Source organism: Gobio gobio, assembly GCF_949357685.1.
Source record: "Gobio gobio genome assembly, chromosome: 9".
NCBI classification, from domain to species: Eukaryota; Metazoa; Chordata; class Actinopteri; order Cypriniformes; family Gobionidae; genus Gobio; species Gobio gobio.
The window spans coordinates 45,152,253-45,164,718 of record NC_137115.1 but is presented as its reverse complement, the minus strand read 5'-3'; the positions used below and the strand labels follow the sequence as shown (position 1 = coordinate 45,164,718).

The following is a 12,466-nucleotide window of genomic DNA, read 5'->3' as shown; positions in this document are numbered from 1 at the left end:
GCTTACTAAAAATAAACATTAGTTCAGTTCTTGATGTATGATCATTTTAGACTATAGATCAACCAAAAATGCAGAGTTTTTTTAATCTAAAACTTGATATTAGGTATGAAGTGTCTAAATGTAATATATAAATATCTTAAATTAAATGTAAAAAGCCCCATATCTCACTGTAGTGCTACCTTGTCCTTTATTTTAAACTATAGCTACATGAGGGATGTTTCAGGTTTATTTTTTATCAAATTCTTGCTCATTAGTTTGTAGATTAGGTATTAATTATTCAGGACATTTAACCTCAAGCTTGTGTCTGTTGCAGATCCTGGGATGATTTCCATGACTGTGCAAATGTGGCCATGGCCGGCTGCCCTGAGGAGGCTGCTACAGTGTGGGAGTCTCTGAGACAAGAATCCAAAAAGATGCAGTTTTCCGGAAACCTATATGAGATGTGCTCCAGTCGTAGCCAATCAGCAGCTGCCTCTGATTCCCAAAGCCGCGATGAGACCAATCAGGAGTCGTTAAAGGGACGCGCTAGTCATAAAAGTCTGACCTTTCTGACCTTTTGTTTTCCTGTGCTACTACTGTTTCCATGGATATAATGGCATCTCAAGACTCACCTCAGAGTTCAAATATCCAGCACATATAGAGAACGATACTGACTGCTTTTGTTCTGATATTTTCATACCAATCTCATGTAGTACGATAAGATTCATTTTATGCTTCAAATGAAGCCGTTCGAAGAAAAAAAAGAATGTCATTTTCACCCAAAGAACGTTTTCAGGTCCAAAAACGCGTACATTTATTATTTATTTATTGTTTAATTATGTCCCTCCCCCAAAAACTCTTTTTAAAATCTTAAAGGTAGGGTAGGCAATGTTGTTCAAAAACACTTTTTGTTATACTGGTTGAAACTCTCTTCACATCCCGATAGCAGTCAATAGTAGAAGTGTACGTAGATCTTCTGTGGAAGTCTCAGGACAAAAAATGTCCAAATTCAGTCCGAATGCAATGATAGGTTGTCCTACCATCCTGCCAACCTATGTTTTGGCATACCTTCGCACACCCTGCTCGCACAGACATCACACGCCATCAGCCCGTTCCATGAGGCTATGCAGAGTTGTAGACGCAAACAAAAAGCGGCCACCTTTTACAGTTCAAGCTTAGGCTGCATTCACGCCATAACTACCGTAATTAAGAGATGGCAACCCGTGACATTCTACTCAGAGATGTTCACCTCCTCAGACTCAGATTTATGCGTTTCTATGGCAACACTATCAACGGCGAAATGAAACTGCAGCAGTCAGGTGGTACAAGTCAGAGCTCTTTAAGTTATTTGCATTCATTATCATTGTAATGTTATGTGCATTGAGACATGAGGTAATTTAACGCCGCCTCTCTTGACGACTCTGACTGTGCGCGATCATGTGTTTGTGGCTTTGGAGACGCTCTGAAGGGAGGGATCTTATGATTTCAAAGCTAACTTGCTAGTTCTAGCCCATAGACTGTAAAAAAATATGGACGTAGTCAGTGTTGGGGGTAACGTATTACAAGTAACTTGAGTTATGTAATAATATTACTTTTTCCAAGTAACTAGTAAAGTAACGCATTACTTTTCAAATATACAACAAAATATCTGAGTTACTTTTAAAAAAAAGTAACGAAAGTTACTTTTTCACATTAATTTTACTAACAGCTCTCCTGCCCCCATGTTGAGAAAAATAAGTGCAGAGGCGTTGTGTGTAAACATGATGATTGTAGTTCTAGACTAAATGTGAGCATTTATTTATCTCACTTGCACAAAAAAGATTCTGTACTCCTCCAAATGAATAAAATCAGTCAAATGCAAAATCAGAATACTATGCAAACCTCCAATAATTAAATGTTAAATAAAACAACTATTTTTATGCATAATCTACCTTTTATATTTAATTTACCAATGCTGACCTTTGATGATGAAAATGACTAGATTTTTTGTTTTTATTTGTAAAACTTTATTCTCCTGCATCCTATTCTACCATTATCCAGAATACTGTTCATGCGTGAATTTGCATTTTTACCTCAGCCTCGGGCTTATTATTTCAATTTTGGTATGAAGAGGTCTTTACCGTTGCACAAAAATATAACTTTTTTGTTATAAAAAAACCGAAAACAAAAACAAGCCCAGCCCAGGTGAGAAAAAGTAACGCAAAAGTAACGTAACATTACTTTTCTTAAAAAGTAACTAAGTAACTCAATTAGTTACTTTTTAAGGGAACAACGCAATATTGTAATGCATTACTTTTCAAAATAACTTTCCCCAACACTGGACGTAGTGACCGTGACGTCACCCGTAGGTTTCTGAAGAGCATTTTTGAAGCCTAAAGTCGACCGTTGCCATCTTGGCAGCGCGTCACTGCCGAATAACAGAAAATGAGCAAAGAGACGGGATGTGGGAGAAGCTGAGGTGACGTGATGACTAACAGACAGCAGACAAATCGCAATCCATCTGCCACTCAAAGTGGCCACGCCCTTAATTATGCAGAACTTTAAGGCTTAAAGGTCCCATGGCATGGCATTTTTCTATTATTTTATAATGTTTCCTGAGGTGTACTTATATTGTTAGTATGATTTTTACATCATAAAATGTCATAATTTAGAAATAAAAGGCATTTTTTCTATACTGCTGTTTGCCCTGTGGCTGAATGTCCTGTTTCAAGAGGCGTGTCTGCTGTGAGACTTCAGTAAAAACGCCCACTGTTGTGATTGGCTGACATCTTTGCATTTGAAATGAGCAGAGGGGGCGTGGTTTAACGAGGTCTACGAGGCACGAGCTGCTGCCAGAGAGACGGATGGACCGGAGTTCACTTCACATCAGTTCTCATATCACGTCTCAGTTCAGTGAACTGTTGTAGATACAGCATATACTTCAGGTTATTAGTCTATTTCTAGTCGGAGGGGCTGTCACTCATGTCAGAAAGTTAGTAACTTTAGTAAATTATGGATCAGCGTTGACTCGAGACGCGAACCGTTTAGAACGATTCAGTCCGATTTGGTGAACGGATTCGGTTCACTAAAAAGAACCGATTCAAAAGAATGATTCGTTCGCGAACCGGACATCACGGAGACGGAGCGATTGCTAACAAAGTTATTTATAGTAACTACTGAGTTATGAGAGCGATGTCTGTCAGCGCGAGTTTATTGTGTTTGTATCTGAGTAAAATACTGAATAAACACGAGTCCCAGTCACACCGAGTCCGTCTTCATCATTATTACCAACTTTGTAACACATGCAAAGTACCATTACAGCTGTCGAGATGAACAAGTTACGAGTAAGTGTTGATTATAGCATTAATTTTCGAAATTTTCCTATCATATGAAAAGCGTCAGTGACGCACATTGAGTGCACAGCGCAAACAAAGACACAGCAGTAATCAGCAGTAATCGAATGTAATCCAGTTTATTGTGGTGATAGCTGGCTAGCCCGGATACCCTCACGCTTACCCCCCTTCTGCTTAATCTCGTGCCGCGTTTGGTGCCTCCGCTGTGGGCCAGATGCAGTACTGGGGGTCGGGGATGATGAAGGCCGACCGGTCAGCCCGAGCTTCGGCGTGCGTGAGGTTTATCTCTGAAGATGTGGCTCTGCTGATGTTGAGCAGAAACGACTGTATGCACATTTTAGAACCGATAGACGCGACGAGGACGTACAAAAACACTGACTCACAAGACAGTAAACACCGTTCTGTCGGGAGAGAGAGAAGCCGCTGCGTGTGCACGAATAATAAATAATTAGCTACACATCAGAAATCACTGATCACAGATCAGAAGGAACTGAAAAAAGACTTCTGTTTTCATTTGTACATCCAAACACTGAGAAACTGCCAGCGTTCACTCGTTCACAAGCCATGATCTCTCGAGCGTTTGCATGGGCGTGACAGATTCTCTGGGTGGAGGAAAGGGAGGTAACCGCTCCTGCTTGGACGTCAAACCAGGAGACTTCAGGATTGGCTCGTCTAGCCTGTCATTTTCTCAAAGGCAGAGAAAGACACCCAGAACTCGGGGTTACACCGATCAACATTTCTATCCACTTGGGGACAATATTCAGGCTAGGGGAACTCATATTAATGTTGAAAAACCTCATAAAATGAAAATTTCATGCCATGGGACCTTTAATATAATTTAAATGAAGTTATGAAAAAATTCACCCCCCTCACAGTTTTCATGAAGGGCAAAATTAGCTCTATAGACTAAAACCACAATTTGTACCAGGCTGTTAACATGTTTTTTTTTTTCTGCTGTAAAGTTGGGCATTTTAACATGGAGGGCTCCCTTCAGGAGTCGATGAATTGCGGTTTAAGTCACTTCAGTATTGGCTTCAAGAGAAACGGGGGGAGGTTGCCGCTTGTTTTATCCTCTCCGAAATTGCCTACCCTAGCTTTAAAATGGCAAACTTAATTTTAAGCACAATCATGGCACAATTCAAATGTTCATTGGAGGACCAAAATGCACCTCAAATGACTCCAAGCCCGCTGAGGACAAATGGAAGATGCCGAAAGACATTTCCAAACATTCGAACCCCTTCATCTAAATGAAGGTACACTGCAATACATTATTACACTGGTGAGCTATGAGTATCAAAGCAATGTAAAGAGTCCTAAAAATTGTTATTATTTCACTCTGTAGTGTAATCATCTTTTGTAGGATCCTAAGAGGATTAAGTTTAAGGATTACACCAAATAAAAGTAAATCTAAGCAACACGGCTCACCTACAGGCTTTGCCTGGGGACAGTGTGTAGTCTGAATGCCTTTGGGTGACAGTTTAAACCCAACTTATTATTGTCGGGTTCATTGATTCAGTTTAACGAATAGCACAGCATAATTCTTCAAGGTGTTTTTGTACTAGTCTGTATCTGTATGGAACTGCTGTTCATTTGATGTTGGTCAGAGTACTGTGTATATATTGTATAGTCTTACATTATACATTCCTCATAGCTACTTTTTTTTTCAGGTATGTGAATTTGTAAAGACACAAAATGATGGATAAGCTTTAAAAAAATCACTTCATGATGGTAATATGTAAATATGACCGATATGCTGTAAAGAAGAGCTTATTTGAATGAGTATATTATATGAAACACATTATCATTAAGTGCATAGTGAACAGATGCGGCAAATCAATGGAGGTGAACGTATTAACATCAATAAGATCAAATGAATATGAGCATACAGTGTGTTTCTGTGGATACATGACTTTAAAGTGATGGAGGTTTTTCCCCGGATCAGCTTTCATTACCTCCACTCAACGCTGTGCTCTGCTCCGCTCAGCGGATTCCTCAGTCAATGTGATTTATGTTTAATTTTTAGGCTTAATTGGCAATCAATCATGTTTGCCAATGCAGTGAACTTATTAAGGAGGGCAAAAGCCATTTATTTAGTCTGAAAAAAAAAAAAAAAAAAATCATTTTCATGGGGGAGGATTGCCACTTTTGTCTCAAATTTTGCTTTTGTGTAGTAAACTGACTATCGGCACATGCTTTTCTTTGTTTTAAGTCTAATTCCACTATGTATTGAATGTAGAACAATCTAATGAAACTATGTCTAAATAATATAGTAAGGGCTAATATCTACAGATTTTATGTGTACATCACTCCTTGCTACATAGTTCTCATTAAATTAATGCCTCCCTTATTTATAATCTTTGGCGTTATATATCCAATTTTTGGAGGCAGTTATAATTTGCCTTGGAAGATGCATGTTAAAAAAAGAAGTGTTTTCTCCTTTTGTTTTAAAATCTTATTATATATTGCTGATCGCTCACTCATTTTAAGATGTGATCTGCTCACTACAAAACTTTTAATTGTCTTTTTAAAACATGATCTCACATTGGTTGAAGGTGTCTGAAAGATAACTTTTTCTGTCTGTCCACACAATTATTTGCTACATATGTTCTATACATTATATAAATAAAACTATTGCTGTTACATAATTAAAATGTGCCGGTCAACTAGTTGAAAGTAACAGATTTTTCCCTGCTTTATACTAAGAAACATAGCAACTATATCTGAGGGCTCTTCGGCAGAATGTGTGTAAATCTCTCGTTCTCACTTTGGGTGGCATTTTTTATTCCTCTGCCTCTTCCAGATATTAATATTTCATGCATCACAGATGCCTCTGTAAACGCAGACACACCTTCAGTTAGCAAGACTGAGATTACCTCCCAACACAGCTGAATACTGCTTAAAACATACATATAAATATTCGTATATGTATGAAAACAACCATTTTTATAGGCATAACATTTCTCTCGACATCATGAATTATGTATGTTTGTTTATTGGCGATCCAATATAGTATACGGTCCTTTTGGCTTGTGTTGTAGTAAGGGAGAGAATACTTATCGATGTTGTCTGTGTACTCTGTGGTGTGCTGATGATAATCCAGTAACAGTTTAAAGAGTTATGATGATGCGCCATGGTTTTATTGTTCGTAATGTGTTATGTTTATGTGGCCGTTTTAATTGCAAGAACGCTAACTATTTCTCTGCTTCCTTTAGGTACATTTTAATAGGCTATCCGTGGCAGCATACAGCATCATTTCGTGACACTGTGGTTCTTAAGAATAGCTTTACAAAAATCTCCCTAATGAAATTAACATACGTTTTTGGAAAATGCGTCCACCCAAAAATGAAAATTTGTACTTGTATGCTTCTGTGGCACAGAAAAGAAGATATTTTGAAGAATGTTGGTAAGTCTAAGTTTCAGTTCCCGTTGACTTCCATTGTATTTTTGTCTATACAATGTATGTCAGTGGCCACATTCACACAGCAGCAGAATATAGTTAGTCAGTCCTTAAAGGGTTAGTTCACCCAAAAATGAAAATTCTGTCATCAGTTTCTCACCCTCATTTCGTTCCAAACCCGTAAGACCTTCATTCATCTTTGGAACACAAATGAAGATATTTTTGATGAAATCCAAGAACTTTCTCACCCCCGATATGCAATGTTATTAACACTTTCAAGGCCCAGAAAGGTAGTAAAGACATCGATAAAATAGTCCATGTGACTACAGTGGTTCAACCTTAATGTTATAAAGCGACAAGAATACTTTTGGTGTGCAAAAAACAAACAAAAATAACGTCTTTATTCAACAATTTCTTCTAGTAAGTAAACAGTGCAGCGCTTCTGGGTTCTACATCAGAACACCGGCTCCCTTTTGGCCAACACCAGGGGCAATTCTAGGATTTTCATTTTAGGGGGGCTCAGCCACCAGTGAGGGTATGAAAAAAAAATGGTAACACTTTAGTTTATGGTCCAATTCTCACTATTAAAGGATTAGTTCACTTTCAAATAAACTTTTGCTTATGATATACTCACCCCCTTGTCATCCAAGATATCCATGTCTTTCTGTCTTCAGTCGAAAAGAAATGAAGATTTTTGAGGAAAAGATTTCAGGATATTTCTCCATATAATGGAAGTCAATAGACCCCATACGGTTCAAGGTCCAAATAATGAGAGGTTCAGTACAGCTTCAAAAGGGCTTTAAACCACATCAAACGGTACCAGACAATCAATAAGGGTCTTATCTAGCGAAACGATCAGTCTTTTTTTTTTTAAATAAATACATTTTACGTTTTATAAGCATAAATGCTCGCCTTGCTCTGTTCATTGATACGAGCTCGTGACGTCGCGTAAAACGCAATTACGTTGAAAAGGTCACGCTAGACGCAGGCGCAAAGATGTTTGAATATGTGGATACGGTCCTCCTTCCGCTCATTTGTAAACACTGGCTGCGTCCCAATTTGCCTACTTATACTACGTCCTAAAAGTATGTACTCTTTTTGTGAAGAAAAAGTACATACTTTTGAGTGTGTAGCAGTAGAGTATGCAAGCTTTGGGACATACTACTTCGCCATCTTTAACGGACTCTGTTACGTGCGTCCCGTCACCGTTTAAACTGTCAATCATCGTCACAGTTAAAATCTAGTAAACCATCCGGGAAATAGTAAACCATCCGGGAATCTTTGGAATACTCTTTTCAACATACTACGATTTGGGACATACTAATTATTTTTTCGAATGCTATTTAGTACGGATAGTATGCGAATTGGGACGCAGCAACTGACTCGGTACTTCCGCCTGCGTCTAGCGTGACCTTTTCAACGTAATTGTGTGTTAAGTGACGTCACAAGCGCGCATCTCTGAACAGAGCACGGCGAGCATTTGTGCTTATAAAACTTAAACTTTATTTATTTTAGAAAAAAATTACAGATCGTTTCGCTAGATTAGACCCTTATTGATCGTCTGGTACCGTTTGATGTGGTTTAAAGTCCTTTTGAAGCTGTACTGAACCTCTCATTTGGACCTTGAACAGTATGGGGTCTATTGACTTATATGGAAAAATATCCTGAAATCTTTTCATCAAAAATCTTCATTTCTTTTCGACTGAAGACAGAAAGACATGGATATCTTGGATGACAAGGGGGTGAGTAAATTATAAGCAAAAGTTTATTTGAAAGTGAACTAATCCTTTAACTAGTAGCTTATTAGTATGCATATTAGGATATTGGCTGTTTATTATTACGTATACTTATAAAGCAAATATTAATGCCTTATTCTGCATGACCATATTGTACATACAATGTAGGCAGGGGTTTGGGGGGCATGGCCCCTCGAGAAAATTTTCTAAATCTACATGTGTGCATTTTAAGATATTCTGAACGCCAAAAAATTAATTAACAATAGCTTGAAAACCATGTCAGTGGGCAGATATGACATAACGTTTTTCCATTTTTGTCAGTGAAGAAAGTAAACATGTTTAACTGATATTTATGTTTTATGAATCATTTTTGTAGACATGTTAATTTACTGAAGGCTAACAGGAAAGCTAGGTAACTAAATGTATTAAATTAATTCACAATATGCACACATTCATTACTTTTCTTATGCCCAATACAGGCTGAAAAATGTTGAGCTTTTTTATTTACTGAGAGCTACTCATGTAATTAATTATTTACAATATTCACACATTTATTACTAATATTACTTTTAATATTTCTTGTTTGTTGGTTATATTTTAAATTACATTACATAGGCCTATTTCAAATCAAAATGGCGAAATTAGGCAAGTTTATTGATTTTCGTGAATATTTTTGTCATTTGTATAACATTTCTGACTTGAAGCAGCTGTCAAATTTGAATTGTTTAGTTTATCTACTTACATATCTCACACTTGACGTCGAGTCGCGGTGCTAAAATTCGCGCTAAACCTCAGCAGCTTCTGTGCGTACACAAAGCCCGCCTACTCTGATTTGATTGGTTTTCTCAAATATTTTGACATTGACGAGCGGTGACAGACCAATGAGGCTCAGATCAACGCACACACCTCTGCTTCTGATGTGCGCTCTGCTCGGTGCCACCGTGGATTGAAGAACACGCTGATTAATGCAGATTAAAAGACGGGACGAAGCAGAAGCCTCCTGCCATTTTCATATGTTTGAAAGGTTAATCACAATTATTTTAGGGGGGCTGGACAGAAGTTTAGGGGGGCCGAAGCCTCCCTAAAAAGGGCCTAGTAACCATAGATATCCATAATAAAGGCTAGATGTCTCGTGCGCGCTGCTGGCCAATGGAGGTAGACGTCCGCACCTGGCGGCCATCTTGTCACAGGCAGCTCGCTCACTCGTAACATTGTTTTCATGGAGCTTGCACTTTTTAAATAACCATAACTTGCTAAATTTTCTACCGATTTTCAAACTGTTTGGTTTGTTATAAACGTCAGATATGTAGTTATGACACTGCATACTTATGAAAAATTATTCATAATTTGTCAAGCATCCATAATTATAGCCACGTTAATAACATTTGTAAGAAACCAAACCATTTTTAAATCCGTCAAGATTTCAGTGAGATAAGAGTATATGGATATGGATATCTATGCTAGTGACGCCCATGGCCGACACTGTTCACGTGAGCACAACGACGTATGCGCGTGAGGCTGTGATGCAGGAGCTGGCCAATCAGTGACCAAATACTGAGCCGGCGTTCTGATGTTGAACCTGGAAACGCTTCACTGTGTTTACTACATGAACAGCATAGGAGACTGACACGGCAGAGAAGAAATTGTTGAATAAAGTTGTTATTTTTGGGGAGTTTCTCACAAAAAGTATTCTTGTCGCTTCGTAACATTAAGGTTGAACCACTGGAGTCACATGGACTATTTTAACAATGTCTTTACTACCTTTCTGGACCTTGGAAGTGGTAATAACGTTGCTGTCTATGGAGGGGTCAGCTCTCGGATTTCATCAAAAATATCTTCATTTGTGTTCCGAAGATGAATGAAGGTCTTACGGGTTTGGAACGACATGAGGGTGAGTAATTAATGACAGAATATTTTGTGTGAACTAACCCTTTAATACGGTTACATTTATTTAGGTGACACAGTTCAGTTATTTAGGTGAAATTTTCAAGACTCACAACTGCATTCTCTGAAAACCGCGCTGTTTTAACGGATCCAGACAGGACAACTAGTTGTCTGTCACATGATACAGTGCAAGAGAGCCGCTCTGCGCTGCACAAAACACGTGTCTACCATGTGTTGTGATGTGTGGTTTTGGTAACTTAGAGCGACAAATATATGTGTGTGTCATTTGAAGGTTCTAGATCAAGTCACTGTTCTCCACCGGAGCTGCTCCCATCAGTTTTGTGTTCAACAAGTGTCACTCCGCTCTCCACACACATATAAAAGCTGATGTCGGTCATTACTTTGGTCATTGTCTCTATGGCTACTGGCAAGAGAATACAGGCTTGACTTGCTGTGTGAACAGGACATCACACCTGTAAGTAAATGCGGTTGTTAATCCCAAAAACGGATATTATGAATGTAGCCACTGGAAACCGAAACTGTTCGGCTACCAACATTCTTCAACAAAAAAAAAATTCACATTCGACAGAAAAAAAGAAAGAACTTTAGAATGACATAAGGGTGAAATTATGACAGCATTTTCATTTTTGGGTGGACTATCCCTTTAAAATGGTAAATAGTTTCTAGCTCATAGAACCAGCAACAAAATGAATTTAGGAAAGACATGAGGGTGTGTAAATGATGACAGTTTCTATTAGGTGAACTGTCCCTTTAAGTTTGATTTTCCCAAAAAAGAGACTGCACTAACTAATGAACCGCAAACATAATTTGATTATAAAACAGAGCTTGATCACATTTTAATGAATTCAACTATATATGATGCCATTCGGTATGATTTTGTGAGCATTCACATCTCAGTGGTGATGTCCTGACCATTAATCAACTCCTGGTGCAGCAGACAGTCTGTGCTTGATTTAGGTAAGAGATCTGCTGGGACAGTTGCCCTCTGTGCAGATGTTGCATAGTCACACAAAGCTCGGAGAAACAAACTAAGACACACACACCTAAAACTCAAGCCAAACTATAACACTCCTTGCATTAATCAGGCCCTTTCCTGATTGATCGGGGGAGGATGAGCTGTTTGATCACATCCCGCCCTTCACTTCACCATCCTCTCTCCTCTGCTTTTGGCAGCTGTTCTAATCGGACACATTGCCACTTTAGGGAGGGCCAGGTGATATTTAAAGGGATAGTTCACCCAAAAATAAAAATTAGCCCATAATTTACTCACCCTCAAGTCATCCTAGGTGTATATGACATTCTTCTTTCAGACGAATATAATCTGAGTTATATTACAAAAGTCCAGGCTAATCCAAGCATTAGAATCGGATTTATAGCTGCTCTTTTTTGGAAGTCCATAAAAAGTGCATCTGTCCGTCAAATAACATGCTCCACGCGGCTCCGGGGTGTTAATAAAGGCCTTCTGAAGCGAATCGATGCGTTTGTGTAAGAAAAATATCCATATTTAAAACTTTATCAAGTAATCTTTCAGCCGACCGCCTTCTGTGGAAAAGTGTTGAATGTTGAAAGTGAAACTCAAGATGCGTACGTGACGTCATGAAGAGCGGACCTGGTAGCGTTAGTCTTCCGATTGGCAGGGGAACTTTCAACAATTTTTCCATAAATTGAACAAGGAAGGCGGTCGGCCGAAAGTTTACTTCATAAAGTTTTAAATATGGATATTTTTCTTACACAAACGCATCGATTTGCTTCAGAAGGCCTTTATTAACACCCCAGAGCCGCGTGGAGCATGTTATTTGATGGGCAGATGCACTTTTTATGGACTTCAAAAACAGAGCAAGTATAAATCCAATTCTAATGCTTGAATTAGCCTAGACTTTTGTAGCATAACTCAGATTATATTCGTCTGAAAGAAGAATGTCATATACACCTAGGATGACTTGAGGGTGAATAAATTATGGGCTAATTTTCATTTTTGGGTGAACTATCCCTTTAATGAATCTTCTGAAGAAGAGTGCAAAGAAGTGAGGAATAAAGTTCACCAGGCACGTGCAGAGGGGGGGGGCTTTGGGTGCTCGAGCCCCTGCCCTTTTTCAAAATGAATCAAAAGTGCCCTT

At 38.6% G+C, this 12,466-nt stretch overlaps 1 protein-coding gene across 1 annotated transcript in view; it reads left to right on the top strand.

The window, feature by feature from the left end:
* nrn1la (neuritin 1-like a) overlaps positions 1 to 593 on the top strand; it is a gene marked incomplete at its 3' end in the record, with an annotated part of 48,562 nt that extends 47,969 nt beyond the window's left edge. The window contains exon 3 of the mRNA XM_079825160.1: positions 314 to 593. Within this exon, the coding sequence (XP_079681286.1) occupies positions 314 to 593 (280 nt within the window). The remainder of the gene's footprint in view (positions 1 to 313) is intronic.
* Positions 594 to 12,466: the final 11,873 nt, after the last annotated feature.